The sequence below is a fragment of the Canis aureus genome, chromosome 8, assembly GCF_053574225.1.
Source record: "Canis aureus isolate CA01 chromosome 8, VMU_Caureus_v.1.0, whole genome shotgun sequence".
NCBI lineage: Eukaryota > Metazoa > Chordata > Mammalia > Carnivora > Canidae > Canis > Canis aureus.
The window spans coordinates 66,710,013-66,729,808 of NC_135618.1; the positions used below are offsets into that span (position 1 = coordinate 66,710,013).

Below are 19,796 nucleotides of genomic sequence, written 5' to 3' on the forward strand. Positions count from 1 at the left end.
TCTCTCACGAATAGATAAATAAAATCTTTTAAATGAAGAAAAAAAAAGTAAAAAAAAAAAAAAAAACCCTCAGAGATACCGGTCCTGAGGGCAGAAAACTTCACACATACACACTCGAAGTTCCATTAAGTTTTGGAGAATCTGACAAACCCATGGGGTTGACATTAAGTTATTTTATATTCATTCTTATAAAATAAATTGATCTTCTTGACAGGTTGGTAACATTGAAAAGTAGGAGTGTACCCTCCATTTATTGGCTGTGGCCGTGTACACATTTCTTCGCCTCCCCCCTGAGCCTCATTTCCACATCCAGGAAATGTTTCAAATTGCAAGGATTATTTGAGGCAATAAATATAGGAGCTCCTAGCACAGTGCTTGGCACACTGCTCAAAAGTTCTAGTGGTAGTGATTATTAATCTCATCATTATCGTTCATATAAAAATCCTTGAAACTGGGAATGAAAGATTCCTGGAATGGACCTAGAATTTACATTGTAATGTGCTTAGCATTAAATGTAGGCAAATGTTTGTAACAGAGTATTTGTGTTTTAAGGTTTTACTCTGGGAAGAATTTGGTAAGTTTGCTGTCTCCCCTAACAGTTGTAAGAAATGCATTCTGTTCCTTAGTTTGTTTCCTCCCTCAGGAGTCTCTCTGACTCAGGTATAACACATATTGAAAGGTATTGGCTTGCTTTCTAAACTTTATTAACCATTTAGAAAAAAGCTTTAGTTTGGAATTAAGTCAGATTGATAAATATTTACTCATGTGATAAGGAGAATGTGGAAGATTCTATTTTCTCAGATGTGTATTCCGCCAAAACATATAGTCCTAAATTAAAGTCCCAGAAGAAAAGCAGAGTGGCACAGGGAAGTCTGGCAGGAGAGCCCGGAAAGCCCGGCATGTCAGCATGTTTCAGGGGTCCGGGTGTGGGTTTGTTTTACTGCCCATGTTGCCCTCTGAATAGGTATATTAAGTCTATGAAATTTTCTGGAGGGGCTGGAATGTTCTTTCTCAGGGTGGTGTTGGCAACACAGGGCCTAGGGAAGTTGCGGATGCTTGGCCAGCACTCAGAGTGCTTTTTCCCTTCTCTCCCACCCAGTTTTCTTTCATTCTGTTGAATGAAGTGCTTCACTCCCTCTCTGTTGCTCACAAGTGCTTTGGTGATAACCATCATGATGCATGTTCTTCAACCATGTGTCTCCTAGCCTTAAAAGCAGTGCAGATGGCACTGTATCATCTCAGTTACCTGGAAACTTCTATACCTCTGCACGTTTATGTTGTGTATCATTGACAAGTTATCTTATTTTGACTGTTTTGTCTTACATGGGTTCATATAAACTAATATTTAGTTTGTTTGAAGATAAACTAATGTTTAGCTAGAGTGATCCTAAAAGATAATAGTGTTTCCTATACTTTTAAAGTCTCTGGAGTTACGTTTTATAATTTGGAACTTCTTCAAATTAGATTCTTTATTAAGGTCAAATCCAAGTGATTTCTAACAAATAACCTTAGTAGTTAACATTAGCTAAGGTGCCTGTTTAGATGCTAGTTTGTTTACCTCATCCCCTCTGGAAGCTGACCTGGACTACTTTTTACAGGGTGACCTGAAAGCTTACCTGCGCAACGAGCAAGAGCACATGAAGGGGGATTCGCAGACCATGCTGCTGCAGCGGATGGCCTGTGAGATTGCAGCAGGCCTGGCGGCCATGCACAAGCTTCACTTCCTGCACAGGTAAGGTCCATCCTCGGCACCCTGTTCACCACAGAGTTTGTGCCCCAGGAGGTGGCGCCATTGGTGTCAAGGTTCCACAAAGTACTTTGGAGAGTGTCTTAAGTAGAAACTGTCCTGTGCATCCCAGTGTCAAAATGAGGGTGGAATTGGGCTTTGGTTAAACCAGTACCAGTGAACAGAATGTCTTCATACGGCCTGAGGTCTAGAAGCCATTTCCAGATTTTCAGAGAATGTAAAAAATTGGACATTGCTCAGAGCTGAGAGCAGACAGCTCCAGTCTCCCTGCTGATGTCTCTCTGTGCCCCTTTTATGTCAGCTTCAGGCTGTGGTTCTAATGGCCAGGTTCCTGGGTGAGGAAGAGAGGATCTGATAGGCTTGCGTCATTTTTTTCTAGAGGGTCAGAGCAGTGGTTCCTGGCCAACACTCCGAGGGGCCTGCTTCCCCTCCCCTGCCTTGCCCGGGGCCAGGCTGTAGGTGGTCGGGGGTTGTGTGTGGAACACATTTGTGCAGAAACCTTTCCGGTCCGACTTGAAGAGCTGCACCTCTTTAGAGCACATTGTGTTTTGCTCAGACCATTGATGTAATTTTCGTCATTAAAACAACAAAGGGCTTTGAATCCTTTCTGAGAGCATTCTCTGAACCCAAAAGTAGATTTCTGCTTATTCTCCTCCCTTCTGAGCTCTGATTTATGTTTAAAATATGTTTGAAATTATTTCTCAGATCTCCAGGGAAACCAGCTTCTCGTTAGTTGACTTTAATTAAATTATTTAACTCTTAACAGTCCAAAGGCCCAAAAAGCAACACCTGTGAGTGTTGACTTTAAAGGCTATGATGTATTCCATTTTTTATTTTTAAATTTATTTTTGAAGTATTCTATTTTTTAAAAGGTAGGCTGCACAGGAATATATTTATAGTGTGACGCCATTTTTTAAAGTAAGAAAACACCTGCCTGTATTTGTAGTGGTGTGTGTGTCTGTACATGTGCGTGCGTTCGTGTGCTCGAGCTCGTGTGAGAACAGACGTGGAAAAGTTACCCTATCAAATTCTCAACGTTATTTCAGGGTAGGGAAGAAAGAAAATTATTAACATTTTCCCATATATCTAGATCATCTTTGTCGTGCAGAGTGAGCAAGTCATTCTGATAAAGGGCTTTATAAAAGACCTCAGAGATTACGGGTTTCTTCAAGCGCAAGACAAAATCCCTTACACGAAACTTCAAAATATAAATATCTATTTGTTTTATAATGGAGAAGTCTTGTATTTCATTTTTTAATGTCTTATAACAGGCTAACACCCAGCAAATTTGTACTGTTACTCTTTTGTGAGACATGGCAGATTATTCACTGAAAGGTGGTTTAGGAATTTTTAGATCTTGGAGGCTGGGACGTTTAGAGAGAATGTCATGTCAGATGTAGCAGCGTGAAGGTCTCGGACACAGCTAGAAATTGCATTTAAAGCTCAAGCATATTCCTACTACTGCATTTTAAAAGTTGGCAAAGATGTCAGAGTATATGTTCTTTTCCTGTGAGTTTCTATAGGTTAAAGTTCTACTTGATTTAGAATTTTGTGAATTTTAGGACAATAAAAATGATAAATTAAGTCACATGGTTTGGATATTATCCAGGCACAAAATCTCAAGGTAAAGGATATTCTTTAAACTATTGGCAACTATCCCTCCCTCCCTTTATCCCTCTCCCCTTAAGTAGCCATATTTTAGGTAAAATTCCCACTTGGGGCAAAATTTGTGCTTTAAGTTTTGTGCTTTTTCTTGACTGTACAGAATATTTTTAAGTTGAAATTCAGAATATTTGTTGGCTGACTTGAAGTCAGGCTTTCTATGTTGATTGAAGATAGAATAGCCCACACGTCCAACTAGAAGCTGTTGGCTGTGTTTGGAAACTGATCTAGTAAAGCACCCCCAATTAAATTTTATTTTTGCTTATTTAAGAGGAGACGTATGCCTAGTCTTAGCCTGCATCTCTGAAGTTTACATGTGACATCCGTGAAGGCTGTGTAAACAGGAGAAGCTGCCAGTGTACTGTATTCCCCACTATTCTCCCATTCTGGCTGAGAGCCTGGGACTTCCTGTCCCCTGTCAGCCTTCCTTGGCTCCAGTGAGATGCCACAGGTCACTGAGATGAGCTAAGTGCACAGAGGTTCCAGTGGGCAGTATGGGCCTCGTGGTGGCTCAAGTAGCTGTAGGCCTGTGTGGCTATGGCCTTGAGGAGTACTCTGGTGACCCCTGTTCATGAAAGAGCCTCTTTAGGATTTTCCTGCTTTTAAAATTAAAGTAACTTTCTGCTGAGAAATACAGGTTCTCCGGCTCTCAGAGTGTGGCTCTCCAGTATTACAGGAACATGATAAATAAACACTAGTGTTAGGTGCCGTTTTACATGATTTTTTTCTTAAATTGTACTGTGTGTGTTCACATTGGTAGGGATTAGAAAGTCGGGTTACTAATTGGCTTGTGTCATACCTCTAGCAGGTGTCTTTCAGTTGGTGCATTAGGGCATTTCATTAATTTGCGTGCATGTAAAATCTTCAGATTATGTCTTTTGAAACTCCTTCTAACATTTTTTAATTTTATTTTATTTTTATTTTTATTTTTTTTACATTTTTTAATTTTAAAGATTAGTCTTTAAGGAAAACAATTTTTAAATGGCAATAAATATGCTTGCTTTAATGCTTTAGATTATTGTATTTTTTAAGATGTAATTGGCTTTATTAAATGATTCATGAATTGGACAGCAGCACCCTGTCTGCCAAGTCAAGGGGAGCTCTCCCTGATTGATCATTTTATATCAAAGTTACAGGTAGCATTTGGCACATGGTGGTGTTAAATGAAAAGAAGATGCTGTTCCATCATCTTGCTCTCATGAAAATCCAAGGATTTTCCTTACACGGGCTGTGGAATTTGGCTTAAACTGAAAGTCTCCAGGCATTTGACCACGTACGTGAATTGAAAGAGTGAGAGTCTCAAACATGGGGCTTCACCTGCTCCAGCCTCATGCTCTTCACTTGGAAGATCTTGGTGATAGGGCAGAGCTGGAATTCAAAACCAGAGCTGTAGTCTCTGGGGCTCACACTCTTAGCCAGTAAGCTACCCTAAACAGTCACCCTTTGTTACTAATGACATGATTCTGTATATTGAGAAAAAGCAAGATGCTAGTTTCTTTAAAAAACAAAATTAATAAGAGAATTTATTGTAGCTTGCTTATAGATATACTAAAGTATACCTGGAAATGAGGGCAAAAAATTCCATTCCATTTTGACCAGTGCCACAAAATGTATTTATTTTAATGTTTTATAAATTATTTGGGAAAAAATAATGTGAGAAAGATATGGGACTATGTGAAGAAAGCTGTGCAGTTTTACTGAAGGACATAAAATATGTGAACAAATGGAAAGATAAACTCTATTTTATTGTGGGAAGACAACACAAAAATGTCAGTTAATTTAGAATTAGTACGTAAACTTCATAAACAATCCCAGTAAGAATCCTCACAGCATTTGTGGCAGGGAGGATGAATAAAATTATCTTTAGCTTCACGTGGAAAAAATAAATGTCTAAAAGAGCCAGTACAGTATGAAAAAGAAGGGAATTGTTGGAGCAGAAAGGGAAGCTTGCTTTACGAGGTATCAGAATTCCCAGCAAGCCACTGTAGAGATCAGTATGGTGTTTTTTGTTTTGGGTTTTTTTTTTTTTTTTTTTTTAGGATTTTATTTATTTATTTTGAGAGAGAGAGAGAGAGAGAGCAAGCATGAGCAGGGGGAGAGGGAGAGGAAGCAGACTCCCCACTGAGCAGGGACACACACAACCCCCCCCCCCCCCCAGTGTGGAACTGGATCCCAGGATCTTGGGATCGTAACCTGAGCTGAAGGCAGACACTTAACTGATTGAGCCACCCCAATGCCCAAGATCATTGTGGTTTTGATGGAGAAACAGACTGGAGAGTAGACAGTATATAGAGCAAGTTAATGTATGGCAAAACTGATACTCATATCAGCGGGGAAGAGATGGCTTCCCTATTAATTGCAGGCAGTTAGTTACTCATCTGGGAAAATATTGGACGTCTACAGCACCCTGTATATAAAAACTAAAATATAAGAAATAAATGTGATAACTGGCAAAATTCCAGAAGGCTCTATGTGTTACCCAGGGCTGAGTGAGGCCTCCTAACTAAAAAGGCCTTCCTTTCCTGAGGTAGGAAACTCAGGAGTTGTAAAGTAAAGGGTAGCTATTACATGAAAGGTTGATTATTCTATAAATATTAAATATTTTGCATAGCAACAGACACCACAACAAAGTTGGCAGACAACAGACTTGGGAAGGTGTAGCTGCCAACATGAGCAGCTGAAGGGCAACTGCTCCTGACACACAATGGGTACCTGTGAATTGGTGAGAGGACGATGAGCCTCTAGACAGACGGGCAGAGACAGGCCAGCAGACAGGAAGGTGATCCCAGTCATTAGCCAGAGACATGCAGGTTAAAGTCATGGAACCTCAGAGCCAAGGGAACTGCCATGCCTGTTGCTAGTAGCAATGTGGGGAAGTTTCTGTCCTGAATCCCATATAACTCATTACCGATTTCTGAAGAGCAATTGGGGCAATAGCTGTATAATTAAAAATACACATCCCCGTTGATAGACTTACTTCCATGGGACAGAGAGACACCGGAATTTAAGGATGTGGATTGGAATAATCTGTCCCAGCGTTGTTTGAGGCAGTGGCAAAAAAAAATAAATAAATAAACAGGACAAAGTCAATGTTTATAGGGGGTGGGACAGGGACAGGAACCAATTTCACGCCATTCATACTGTGGTGTAGTGGTGTACTTCATGGCTATTGTAGAGAAAGAGAGCTGCTATATTAGTTGACTCAAGGATTTCCACATTGTGATGTTGTTTGTTAAGAAAGAAAGATGTAGGGGGTGGGCATGATGGCACATAAAGCAAATGCTCCTTATTCCTTTATCTGTATTTTCTTGTGTGTATGCTATGTATATAGAAAAACACAGAAAGATTATGTCTACCAGTTTGTTAATACATGTTACCTGGAATGGGTGTTGCTGCGGGAGGAAGATACTTTTAAAGAAGTGTGTTTTGTTTTGTTTTTTTTTAAATTAAAAAAAAAAAAAATGAATGACCACACTTGAGGAAATCTCAGAAAAAAAAAAACTAGTATTCTTATAACCCAGTTAATGCAAAAAGCGACTGAGAGGATTAGAGAGCACAGAGCTCTCGGCTTGGGCTCTATGTGCTGTGTCCTCAGGAAGGAAAGCATGCTGTAGGCTGAGTGTATGAAGCAGAGGGAAAACGAAAGTGATGTCTTCGTGTGGAGGGCCACTTTGCCTTGGGACCCTAGACCTCAACTTCAAATTATCAGTGGTAAGTAAGGTATTAAATATCCCATTTTTCTAGATGACTCTAGGCCTCATGGGAAAATTCATGTTCTGGGATCATGGCATAATACCAGCTGTGTTCTAAAGCCTGCTGGTTTGTCACTGGTTAAAATGTGCACACCTGAGCCATGCTGGCCTTCCCTGACCCTGATCTGGTGCAGCCTTCTAGGCCAGGCTTGGATTCTGGGGGTTGAAGGTACTCCTGGCCACTCCACTACAGGCCCGTTGTGTCTTCACTTCCCTCCCAAGTGATTCCAGTATATGCCCAGTGTGAGAACTATCACTTTGAAGAGTGTGCAGTTGCATCCTGGAAAGTATTTAATTGGCAGCTCAGCTCCATCCTGGTATGGACACCTTTAGGACAGGCCTAGAGGATCCCTTGCCTTGTATCACAGTAACTGTCTTCTAAGGACTTTGAGGGCTGTCACCAGGATGTTAAGGGAGGTCTCCCCACTCTAACCAGTCTTCCCAGTTCTGTGGAGTATCTTGTCAGCTCCTTATTGTCTCCCAGGGTACGTATGTACCCAGCTCAGGAGTCGGCCGCAGACAAGACTCAGAGGGACCCTCACGTAGATTTCTGGGGTGCTTGCTTGGTCTCTGAGCTTGCTCTCTCTTCTTCTACCCTGCCCTACAATCAGCCTCTCTGGCAGCCTCTGTTTCCACCAGCCAGGGAGGCTGTTGCTCTCTGGGCTCTGTATCTTTGTGCTGTGGTTTGGAAAGTGACCCTAAACAGAAAGGTAGAGCATATGTGAAGCTCACCTCTGGTATTTTGTTTTCCTTCAGGATCAGAACCCTGGGGTCTTCACTGTCCAGTACCTGAAGACTGCTTCCTTGTGCATTTTGTCCAGTCTTGTGATCATGTATACAGTGAGGAGATAAGCCATAACTGGGAGGTTGAAACCCATAGAAACCTGACTGTCTAGCTCAATGTCAGCTCTGGCCCAGCCCTGGAGAAAACTGAGAACCAAAGGCTTTGTCCCCATTTTATTACCAGCCCTCGAAACCCAGGCCAGGGGTGGTGGCCCACATTCTAGCCACAGACCTTCTCTGCGTCCACCCAGAATTTCACAGCCTGAGTGTTCTCTGTACATCCGAAGCCTAACAGGTGCCTGACATGCAGGAGGTGCTTAGTAAATGTAGTCTCGTTCAACTAGCAAGGACTGGCCTAATAAATCAGGGTGAAAGTTGTCAAAACTGTCCTTTGTACCATATCAGAGTCCTCTCATTTTCACCTTGAGCTTGTATCTCTTTGAGCTGCATCCCATCTTTGAGTGGTAAATGGCAATTCCTCAAAACCCATAGTGATTTTTTTTAACTTTTATGACTGCCAACAGCAGAGCGGTCTGGTGAACAATGCAAAAAGTAGGAGTTCAAGTTTATTAATTCACCTCTTGTCAGCTTTACCAAGATAAGCCCTGTTACTTAATCCTTCTGAACCTGTTTCTTCTATGAATTGGAGATAGTTTTTATCCTGAAGTGCTGTTGTCGAGAGGACTTAGATAACGTTTACCACGCCTTAGGAGAATATTTAGCAGTGTCAGTTCTTTTGCTTCCCACCTGTGCCTCTCTTAAATCTTTTTTTTTTTTTTTAAGATTTTATTTATTTATTCACGATAGACACAGAGAGAGAGAGAGAGAGAGAGAGACAGGCAGAGGGAGAAGCAGGCTCCATGCAGGGAGCCTGATGCGGGACCCAATCCCAGGATGCTGGGATCACTCCCTGAGCCAAAGGCAGATGCTCAACTGCTGAGCCACCCAGGTATCCCTCCACCTATGCCTCTCTCTATCAGGAACTCTGCTTGCTCGGGAAAGCCTGTGTAACGTGAATAGAAGTGTGGGCGATTTTGGGAATGGCTCCAGCCTCACCAAGCCATTTCTGGTCAAGCATTCCTGCTGGAGCTGGGTTAACTCTAGGTCTGGCGTGAGCTGAGAACAAGTAGTAATGCTTCCTTGTGAGTCAGGCTGGGGAGCTCTTGAGATCTGTGGATCCTCACTTCTAGCATTTGTCTGCCCTGCTTCCACGGCTGAGGCCCCTGTGGTCATTGACTGTGCAGACGCAGGTGATGGCCTTGCTGTAGCTGAGGGGACTGAGCCAGAGGCTGTCAGGCTGGATCATTTGGCAGCCTCCCTGATGGACCTGTTTTTCAACCTGAAGGAAGAATATACTGGGTATGTTTGTGTTTCCTGACCAAAAGCAGCCATTGACGTCAATAATTACCTGTGTTGTTAAGTGACACCTTTGTGTTTTTCTCTTCTCTAGCTTTGTGTGTGTGTGTGTGTGTGTGTGTTTTAAAGATTTTATTTATTTATTCATAGAGACACAGAGAGAGAGCGAGGCAGAGACACAGGCAGAGGGAGAAGCAGGCTTCATGCAGGGAGCCCGACGTGGGACTTGATCTTGGGTCTCCAGGATCACGCGCTGGGCTGAAGATGGCGCTAAACCGCTGTGCCACCGGGGCTGCCCTAGCTTTGTGTATTATTGGGCTTCAGAGAATATTTGTTTTCACCAATTTTGAATCAAATTATATTATCTTGGAACTAGATAGTGCTTTAAAATTTTGAGAACATTTCATCTCTTGCTTTATATTATCCTCACAGAACCTTGTGAGTAAGCCCTTACAGCACATCCCTGTTTGTGAGTAAACTGAAGCTCTGATGTGTTCAATGATTTGCCCAAAGTCACACGGCTTCTTTTTTTTTTTTAAATACATACAAAGTTTATTAAAAATAGATTGCAAATGAAGTGTACAGTAGAAACGGTCAAGTACAGCAGTCATGACAGCCCCAGAGTGACGCAGTTATGAAGAGCACGTGTTCACATTTGACCCGACGGCCCCAGGGTGGCCCCGCCCACCTGCTTACAGGCCTTGCGACCACACACAGACACCCCGTATATCAATATTTACATATATTTGCAGGTACTTACGTGTATTTGCTGTTTTTCTATATAACACAAAAGTAATTCATCTGCATCTTTTTCATGAAAGAAAGTGTGGGTTCAGTCCCCATAAGGCGGCCAGTGTTCTCGAGTGATCTGGGAGGGGCCTGCTTTTCCTGGGACCTCCGGAGCAAGCACGCACATCCTTCATAAACATTTAGAACCACTTTACTCTCTTCAACAAGGGGAATGGTGAGAGCACCCTTCCAAATAAGAACCCTGATAGACGTAAAAATATTTATACTCGCTCAACAATTTATCATACAGCTCTTATTAAAGTGATTTCTATGGCTAAAAAGCCTCACCCTCTTCTATTTGAAAGTGTGCATATTTTTCTAACATATATATTTGTAAGAGAACAATCTGGTACAGAAGAATCATTAAGATCCCACAGCAGGGCTTTGTCAAATAGAAAATTTGCTCATAATCACAAAGTAATTTAGCACTTTCACAGCACACAGTATAAAACGAAGTGAGATCCATCTCCCCAGCATCAGCCATGCGTTCACAGCTGAAGAAACAACAGTGATCACCAATGACTCAAAATGAAAATTAAAGAACTCTATTCGGTGTAAAAAAATAGCTTGAATGGCCATACAGGCCCCTGACATTGTAAGTCACAGATGCCACGTGTCACCAAACCTTCCTTCCCAGACAGCACATGGAGGTGAATCTTTCTTCCTCGAATTTAAAATCTCTGAGCAACAGTCGTGCTCAAGAGTCACACGGCTTCTGAGCAGTGGAGCCGAGACTAGTTCTAAGATGGCCTTTGTCACTTCCCACCCTGTGTTGTGTGTGGCGCTGGCACACATGCAGTGGATTTAAGGGGGCAGGTTTAGAAGAAGCTCCTCCAGTCCCACCCTCGTTTTTGTCCTCATTACTTCTGTTTTCAAGTGGTGAGAAGCGTTCCTCTTTCCCCTGCCCTGAGAACATCAGTTGGATTGTGTTAGAGTTTTAGGATTAAGCCTTTTACAGTGAAAGTCAAAGGCCTTTTGCTTATGACTTTTCACCTTTTCCGTAACCTTCACATTTGATGTGTCTAAAGAACCGCACTGAACATGTGTAAGGAGAGCGAAGAGGAGGGAGGGAAAGAGCAGGGCAGTCTAGGAGTTGCTCAAGGCTTAGCTGCTTGGATGACCCAAGGGGAAGGCGCCAAGTGCTCAGGCTGCTTCCTGCCTGCAGGTGATAAACACACAGGGCCCTGTTGGAATACTGGCACCCAGCTTTTAATTCTGGTCTTAGGAGAGAGATGTGGGCAAGGTTAAGAAGGATCTGTTTCTAGAGACTCTGGAAATGCCCATCAGTGTTGCTTGGGGACAGAGCCATGTTGGCAGAACTCGCGGCACCATCCTATTTGAGCTGTTGGACCAGTGGACCATGCCACTGGGCTGAGAGCATTTCCCTTTTTCTGCCCTCAGAGAGTATACTGCTTCTTCCTCCCTCTTGCCTCCCTTCAGTCCAAAAGAGACACCAGTTAAAAAAAAAAAAGAGACACCAGTTTTCTTCTTAAAATTTGAAGTTTCTCTGTTGCTCCCAGAGACCACAGGAGGCCTGAGGGCTTCTGAGGAGAGCACCACAAAAATTACCACTAGTGAACCCAGTGTAAATACGATTGAACAGAACCAACTGGATGTCTAGATCTAGAACACCAGCATGTGTTCCTTGGGTACCAACCATATGCCCAGACCAGCGCTTGCCAATTGCTGATGCATCGGCGCTTGATAACTACTGGTGGGGACGGCGTCTTGCTAGCTTTACAGCCCTGGCAAAGTTACTTTGATCCTCTACCTGCTTCCTCCTCTGTAAATGGGAAAGATAAGAGAGTATCCACTTCCAAGGTTCGTCATGCAGATTAAATGAGTTAATATGTGTATAGAGCTAGAGAACTGCCCAGTGTAAAGGAAGTGCTTTGCAAATCTTAGCCATGAACATATGATTGAATCAGTGTCATTAGGTGCCAGCCAGGCTGTCACTGAGTTACATCAGTGATAGCTGCTGTCGTCATTAGCCTCATCATCATCCTCTTTCAGGCATGTAAGCTTCAGAAACTAAAATCTTTGAAAATAAGTATTTAATCATTAATTTGAGCTGTTGTCTTCTACAGTCCTATAAAGACAGACATTTTGAGTTTTGGACTATGGAGAGTTTTTGATAACTTTATGATTTGAAACTATAAATCGGGTACCTTAAAGTACCCGATTTTTTACTTAAATTTTTACTTAAATTTACTTAAACTTTTAAGTACTTAAAATTGTACTTAAGTACAATTTTACTTAAACTTGATTTAAATAAACTTAAATCAAGAAGATTGAAAGATTGAAAGATAAAAAGGGGCTTATACGAAATCCAAAGTGTTTACTCTGTTGTCTATATGGAAAGGTCCTTCAGAAAAAGTAGTTTTTACTTTTCAACATGTGTTTTTGAGAATTAATCTGTTCTTAAATAAACTATGTAAATTGTTTTCAGTAAGTCCTGAAAATGTGCTCCTTACCTCCCTGTAGAGAAGTGGGGTTTGCAAGAAAGCCAAGTAATATGGAAAGTGCCTCCTCAAAATGCTCCCATATCTTTGAAAAAGAAGTTAAAAAAACAACATTTTAAATATAATTAGTTTTGGGTATTTGAAGTTGTAATTTTATTTCTCTTTATAATAAATAGACTACCACTAGATTGTTACGCAAGTATTATAGGTTATTGTAAAACATTATTTAGATAGTTCAGCCTATAGTATTTAAAAATTCTTGGTCACTCTTCAAACACTAGGAAATGGGCCATAAATCTGGTATCAGTGCAGCACAAGGTATAAATGTGGTCTGTATTTAACCTTAGCAGTTGTTGTTTTTTAAAAAAGATTTATTAGAGAGAGTGTGTGCGCGCATGAGGAGTGAGCACAGGGGGCGGACAGAGGGAGAGAATCTAGAAGCAGAGACTCCCTGCTGAGTGTTATGGAGCCAGAGGACCCTGAGATCATGACGTGAGCTGAAATCACGAGTTAGACACTCAACCGACTGAGCCATCCAGATGCCCTGCTGTGTAGCAGTTATTTGTTAAAAAAAAAAAAAAAATCTGATCATTTCCATGGACTTAAATAATGAAAAATATTATATTTAATCCTTTTTCCATTAAAAAAAGAATTTTAAGACATTACTGAGCAGAGAGCTGAACATGCCACTCTGCTTCATAGAGAAAGCCTTGTTCACAGCAGTTTGGGGTGACATCGTCCTGCTTGTTTGTGGGTTCCCCTTCACACTTGTGTTCACTTCGCTCTTTCTGTATTCAGTGACTTAGCCCTGCGGAACTGTTTTCTTACCTCAGACCTGAATGTGAAAGTGGGAGACTACGGAATAGGATTCAGCAGGTACAAGGTAAGCCAAGGCTTAAAGATTCTTTCCTACAGCTGATTTAATTTCATAGTCATGAGGTGGTCCTATCACAAAATGCCACTCTAGTTGTGGAAGAGGGGGCAAGAATCTTGGTTATTGTGGCCTTTCTGGAAAGTGGTTTGTTCTAGTCATTTTAACAGAAGTGTTGGCTTCTGACGTGTGGTTTGTCTGCATAGTGGCTCTGTGCTGAGGTTTTGTGACAGCTTTCCAAAGGCTTTGTTTAAAAGTAAGACTTTTTACACAGAATAATTGATATAGTCTGATGGTATATAATACATTTTAGTATGAACACATGGGCAGTAATCATGACCCACCTGTATAATAAAATAGATGAAATCGGCATTTCTCCAGTAAAATTCTGGGTCAGATTTAGTAAGCATGGAATTTACATTCTTTAAACTCTGCCATAAACTTATCCCCAAACAAGATAAGAAGTAGATGAGGTTTTCATTTATTTTTATGTCACCCAACTGAATGAGATAGCATGATTTAGAGCAGAGAAGGTGATTGTCCTGGCTCTATGCCATCAGCAATAACATGAGGATCATATCTGTTCTGTCTTACTGGTTCTTGTGAGGACCACAGGGGTCATGTTTTCATAGTACTTTGTAACTAAAACATGCAAATATAAGTTGGTTATGTGTCTACATAGTAGCTCTCGTGTCTTGAGCCCTTGATGTGTACCAAGCACAAGGAAATAGTTGCTGACAGTATCTCATTTAATCCTTACCATAAAAGGGTATTGTATCATCCTTATTATACAGATAAAGAAAAAGGCTTAACACATCTGTTGCTTGCCCAGAGTAGCTAGCTAGCTGGTAAGTAATGGAACATGGACTTACAGCCCAGTCTGTGCTCTTACTCATTAACCTTAGGCACTGCCATGCTACTCGGGGCATAATGCCCAGCATATTTTAAAAGATGTTTTGCTCAGTCAGAAACCATGTTCTGTGCATTAGACGTGGCGTACCTTCCGTTTCCTGGAAGGCTGACTGAGTAAGCGTTCATGGCTCAGAGAGCAGCTTGCGAAGCCCAGGAGGCTTCAGAGAAAACCTCACCCACCTTCTGCCCAGAAAATCTCTCTTCGTTCCCACTACTTTTTCTGATTCATCTTTTAGGTTCAGTATGTGTTTCTGAGAATGACCTGGTGTTCAATCATTAAGTTCATTAACAAGCGTAATAGAATTTAAAATCCTGTATGCTTTCTGACAAAACAGGAGGATTATATTGAAACAGATGATAAAAAAATTTTCCCTCTGCGATGGACCGCTCCAGAATTAGTAACCAGCTTTCAAGACAGACTACTAACTGCAGATCAAACTAAGTATAGTAACATCTGGTATGTATAGATTTACCATTTTGTTAGCCTCTCTTGTGTAGCAAAGTCCTAACTTCCTTCCCCTTGAGTACTTGAGGAAAAATAATGAAGATGTAGGAACACAGGAATGCCTGATGGTATGAAAAAGTTTATTGACTTCATATCAATTATCACAATTGCGATGGTAATAATTAACTTTTCTCTTACCCATTCAACAGTAATAAGGTCCATAAAAGCAGGAACTCGGCTTTTTTTCTGTGGCTACTGTAGGGCCTACAGTATAAGAGACATTTTAAATATTTATTGAAGTGAATGAAAAAAACAAGAAGAGGTTTGGACCAATATGTAATACTGTGATTTATAGGAGATCAGTTTAATGAAAGTTGGAAAAAATGTGTTTATGTCTTTGACTAACGATTTCTGTTACAGCTTTCTTAATTTATATATAAATTTTTTTGTGCTATTATTCTGCTTTTTCTATTTTCCTTTTCTCTTGTCTTCTTTTGGACTACTTTTTTTAAACTGCTTTTTCCTGTTAGTTTGGAAGCTGTATATGATACTCCTGTACTTTTATTAAAGGTTGCCCTAGAAGTTATAACATGTATATTCCACTTATTTTAGTCTCATTTTAGTTCATATTTTGATCCTCTGTCTGATCAATACAAGGATCTCAGGATACTTTAACATGCTTAACTTGGTTTAACCATATACCACACACGTGCATGCGTGCACACACACATGCACTTGCACACACACGTATACACAATTATATCTTATTGTTGGGTATTTTTTTCTTTTACCTTCACAAGACATCGTTATTATTTTTTAGCATTTTTTGTTCAGGTTTATCCACATAATTAAATCACTTTGCTCCTCATTCTTTTTTTTTTTTTTTTTTAATCTCAGACATTTCCATCTGTGATCATCCTTCTTTGTCTGAAGTATGTCCTTCAGAATTTCCTAGAGTGAGGGCCTGCTGGTAACAGACTCTCAGTTTTTTGTAGATCTAAACATACCTTTATTTTATCTTCATTTTTGAAGTCTATTTTTACTTGGGGACAGTTACTTTCTCTCAGCATATTGAAGAGATCATTCTACTGTCTTCTGGCTTCCATTGTTGCTATTGAGAAGTCAGCTGTAAGTCTACCTAAGCTCTTTGAAGGTAATGTGATCTTTTCTCTCTGGCTGCTTTTAAATTCTTCTCTTTGTCTTTCATTTTTTGTAGTTTCACTATGACGTGTATGGGTGTGGATTTCTTATGTTTTTCTGCTCGGGATTTATTTGGCTTCCCAGACCTTAGGTTGGTGGTGTTCTCAGCCCTTACCCTCTTCAGATACTGCCTCTGCTCCCTTTCTCTCTTTTAGAAAGTCTGTTTAGATGTGTGCTATCCTTTCCTGCTCTGCCTTCTGTCTCTTAAGCTCTCCTTTATATATTCTGTCTCTTTGACTCTCTGTGCCACACTCTAGATAATTTTGAGACCTGTGTTCCAGCCACTAATTCTTTCTCTTTTTAAAAATTCTCTCTTCAGCTGTGTCTATTCTTCTGTTAAATCTCTCTATTAAGTTTTATATAGTCCAGCTATTGATTTTTCAGTTTTAGGAATTCTATTTGGTGTTTTAAAACATGCCCCAGCATTTTTAAAACGATTGGATTATGATCTGCGTCAGATGATTCCTGTATCTGAGGTCTTGGTGGAGTTGATCTTGCTGATTCTTGATGGTGCCTTGTTTCCTTGGGGTGAGGATCTTGGAAACCTAGAGTTGGGGAGCATTCCTCCAGAGAGGATCCACATTTACCTGCTTGTGTCGGATACTGGGGAGTATCCTGCTGTGTAAGGGAGCTCTACTACTACAGGGCTTCATGTATTCAGCTCAAGGTTTTTGACCACCCAGGTCATGTGAATTCAGTCCGCAAATACAGTCAATGGCCAGCTCTGTGGTTACAGCTTGTTAGGGGCCAGTGTGCCCCCGACACACACACACACACTCAAACATGCATACACATGTACACTAACTCACAGCTCCTCAGTGCCGAGTCAGTTTGCCTTTCAGACTCCTGGAGGGATGCAGGGGGCAGGCTTAATCTCGCTGTGAGGAAGTCTCTCTGTGATTCCCCCTAGCTTGGGCAGACCCAGGGCTTTGGCCTATTTACCTCCGCTACCACCTGCATTGCCTTGTAAACAGAAACTGCAAAAGCCCAACTTCTGTGCTTTAGCAAAGGCACCAGCTCAGAGGTAGTTTTAGTGTTCTCCTTACATCTTCAAGTTCTAGAGATTTTCCTGGCAAGTCCCTGCTTTCCTGTCTTTGATGCCTTTAAAAAGATACTTTTTATGCTTCATCCATATTTTCACTGTTCCTAGCAGGGTGTTGAGCCAGAAAGCTTAGCCTGTGTTCCCAGAGACAGAGTTTAGCTTGTGTTCCCACCCCTTGTTGCTGACACTTTGAGAAGTATCTGGAGGTAGGGCTGGCAGTAGGGCCAACTGCAGCCCAAGGCAAGAGCCACCTACCCTGTACCAGGGGTAAATGAGAGGGGCATAGTTTGGTGGAAGAGAAGGTAACTCCAGGAGGGAGAGGCTGGTGGGACTCCAGGACCCAGGAGCCAGTACAAGGGGAAGAATTGAATAGCCAGGGATCAGAGGCAGTAATTGGTGGCAGGACACCACATGGAGTAGAGAGCTACAGGGCAGGGACAGATTTTGAGGAGGAGATGTATCTCATCCTTCTCTGTGGCCTGAGGAATGGGAAGGGTGTGTACAGAGATGCTAGAATTGGGGAAGTGGGGAGTTGAGAAAGCCTGTGCTTCGTGTTCTCTGAAGAACAGAGTGGGCTGGGGCTGGACAGGGTTTTAGTCTGGGAATAGGCCTTTTTGGGGAGGGAAAGGAATTAAAACAGGGCTTTGGAGATACTGAGGCAGGTTGTTAGTTAAATGCCCAAGGTCACACCAAGCATGGCAGCAATAACACTCATTGTGCCATTCATTATGTGGTCTTTAGTGTTCCATGTGATTTTCTTATTTTCCTCAGTTAAATTGTAAACTCCCTTTTTAAGGCTTCAATAATGTCTTAAACTTCTTTTGTATCCAGGATGGCCCTCTGCCTCTGACAAATCTGCGCCAGGGAGAAGATGTCTTTTCTTTCTTGAATGGAGTTGTGAAATTTGGGTCTGTTTATTTCCTCTGATAGAGGTGGTCTCTCAACTTAGATACTGAATATGCTGATTTTTTTCACTGATTTATGAAGTTTAGAGAAATGAACTCTAAGTTATGTTGCACTAATACAATGTCAAATAACAGACTGGTTTATTCAGTACAGCTTATTCAAACAAGAATTCTGGAGTTACCGAGCCAAGTCATGTAAACCATCAATACCCAAACCTGGCTGGATGCCAGAATCACTAGGGAACTTTTAAAGTACAGTTTCTTGGCCACACCTGATCTACCAACTGCAAGTCCTTGGGAGCAGGTCGTATGTAGCTCTGTATTCCCAGATGACACAGGTGGACAGTCAGGTTTAGGAGCCAGAGCAGTGACTAGGAGATGCTAGTACACAACGGAAGGCTGGTACCTGGGACTGAGCCACGGAGACCGTTTCCATGACGACAGAGCACTCACAGAGAGAGAGACAAACACACATGGGGAGTTGGCACTGGGAAGGGGCACTCCTGCCCAACTGTGGTAACAGCCGTGTCCCTAGAGACATTGAGAGGCTCAGTGGATGGCCTCTTCTGGCACACAAGTAGGTGGCAGAATGATGGCAAGAAATCTCTCTATCATAGTGACAAATGGCGCTATGGAATCATTGCAACAAAAAATGTGTGGACCCACCAAAGAAGAGATTATTTAATTATCTAAAAGTTTGCTTTAGATATTTTCTGGTGTTTACTACCATTAGGTGAATGGGATTTTTTTGTCCACCTCAGGCTGTTTATCTTGTATCTCCCCACTTCGTTGAACTCTGAAATAATTCTAATGATCTTTCAAATAATTTCTTGAGTTTCAAAGTTGACAGTTACGTTAGCTCCTCTCTATGATAATTATATTAGCTGCTCTCTATAATTATGCCTGTTATCTGTTCAATTTTTTTTCTTTTTGCATTGGCCAAACTTCTAGAGTACTCAGTCATAAATAGGAGGCATACTTGTCCTTGTTTTATAGACAATGCCTCTTTTTAAAAATCATGTTAAAGAGCTGTCTTTAATAACCTTTTCAGTATACACCTTGTTCTTAAAGCCCCTAATGAGTGTACAAATAGAAGTGTTGGTGCTAAAAAATTTGACATCTAAAGAAAGGAAGAAAATAAACAAACAAACAAATAAATAGAGGAAGAAATAACTTCTCTTTTTTCCACAGGTCCTTGGGTGTGACACTTTGGGAGCTTTTTGATAATGCTGCTCAGCCTTATTCCAACCTTTCCAACTTAGATGTTCTCAATCAGGTGATTCGAGAGAGAGACACAAAACTCCCTAAGCCCCAGCTGGAGCAGCCTTATTCCGACAGATGGTAGGTAACCCAATTTTATATTTTATTGTCTTCAAAAGATAAGGAAATCTTTCTGTGGGTGTCAGTTATATATTCCCTGTTTTTAAACAGTAAATGTTACAAAAAGCAGTCATTTGTATATTATTCACAAAGGATTTTAGATGAACATCAATTTTTAAAATTTAACATTTAAAAAAAAATGTATAGGACAGGTAGGAAGTTATGAATTATATGCAGTAAGAAAAAAGTGTGAAGTCTGAACTAATTAGGGAAGTCAGTATGAAGGGAGTTTTCTATTGTGGAATTGTTTTAAAATGAAACTGTTTTTGTAAGTGATACCTAATATGTAAGAAAAGAGACAACATAGAAATGATAATATTTAAATAGGCAGGAGAAGCTAATTTGCATAATATACGTGACATTTGCAAAATATATTTATTTCTTATGAGTCTTTGGACCAATTCTTTATTGCCAATTAGAATCAGGTTCACCTCTTTCTAAGCCTCTAAACCACTGTGTGCCCAGCATGCACTGCCTCTGAAGCATGGCA

The 19,796-nt window shown here is 41.1% G+C and overlaps 1 protein-coding gene across 1 annotated transcript in view; it reads left to right on the forward strand.

Moving 5' to 3' along the window:
• LMTK2 (lemur tyrosine kinase 2) overlaps positions 1 to 19,796 on the forward strand; it is an 83,772-nt gene that overhangs the window by 51,182 nt on the left and 12,794 nt on the right. The window contains exons 7-10 of the mRNA XM_077907777.1: positions 1,599 to 1,732; positions 13,350 to 13,434; positions 14,670 to 14,791; positions 19,118 to 19,267. Coding sequence (XP_077763903.1) covers positions 1,599 to 1,732; positions 13,350 to 13,434; positions 14,670 to 14,791; positions 19,118 to 19,267 — 491 coding nt within the window. The remainder of the gene's footprint in view (positions 1 to 1,598; positions 1,733 to 13,349; positions 13,435 to 14,669; positions 14,792 to 19,117; positions 19,268 to 19,796) is intronic.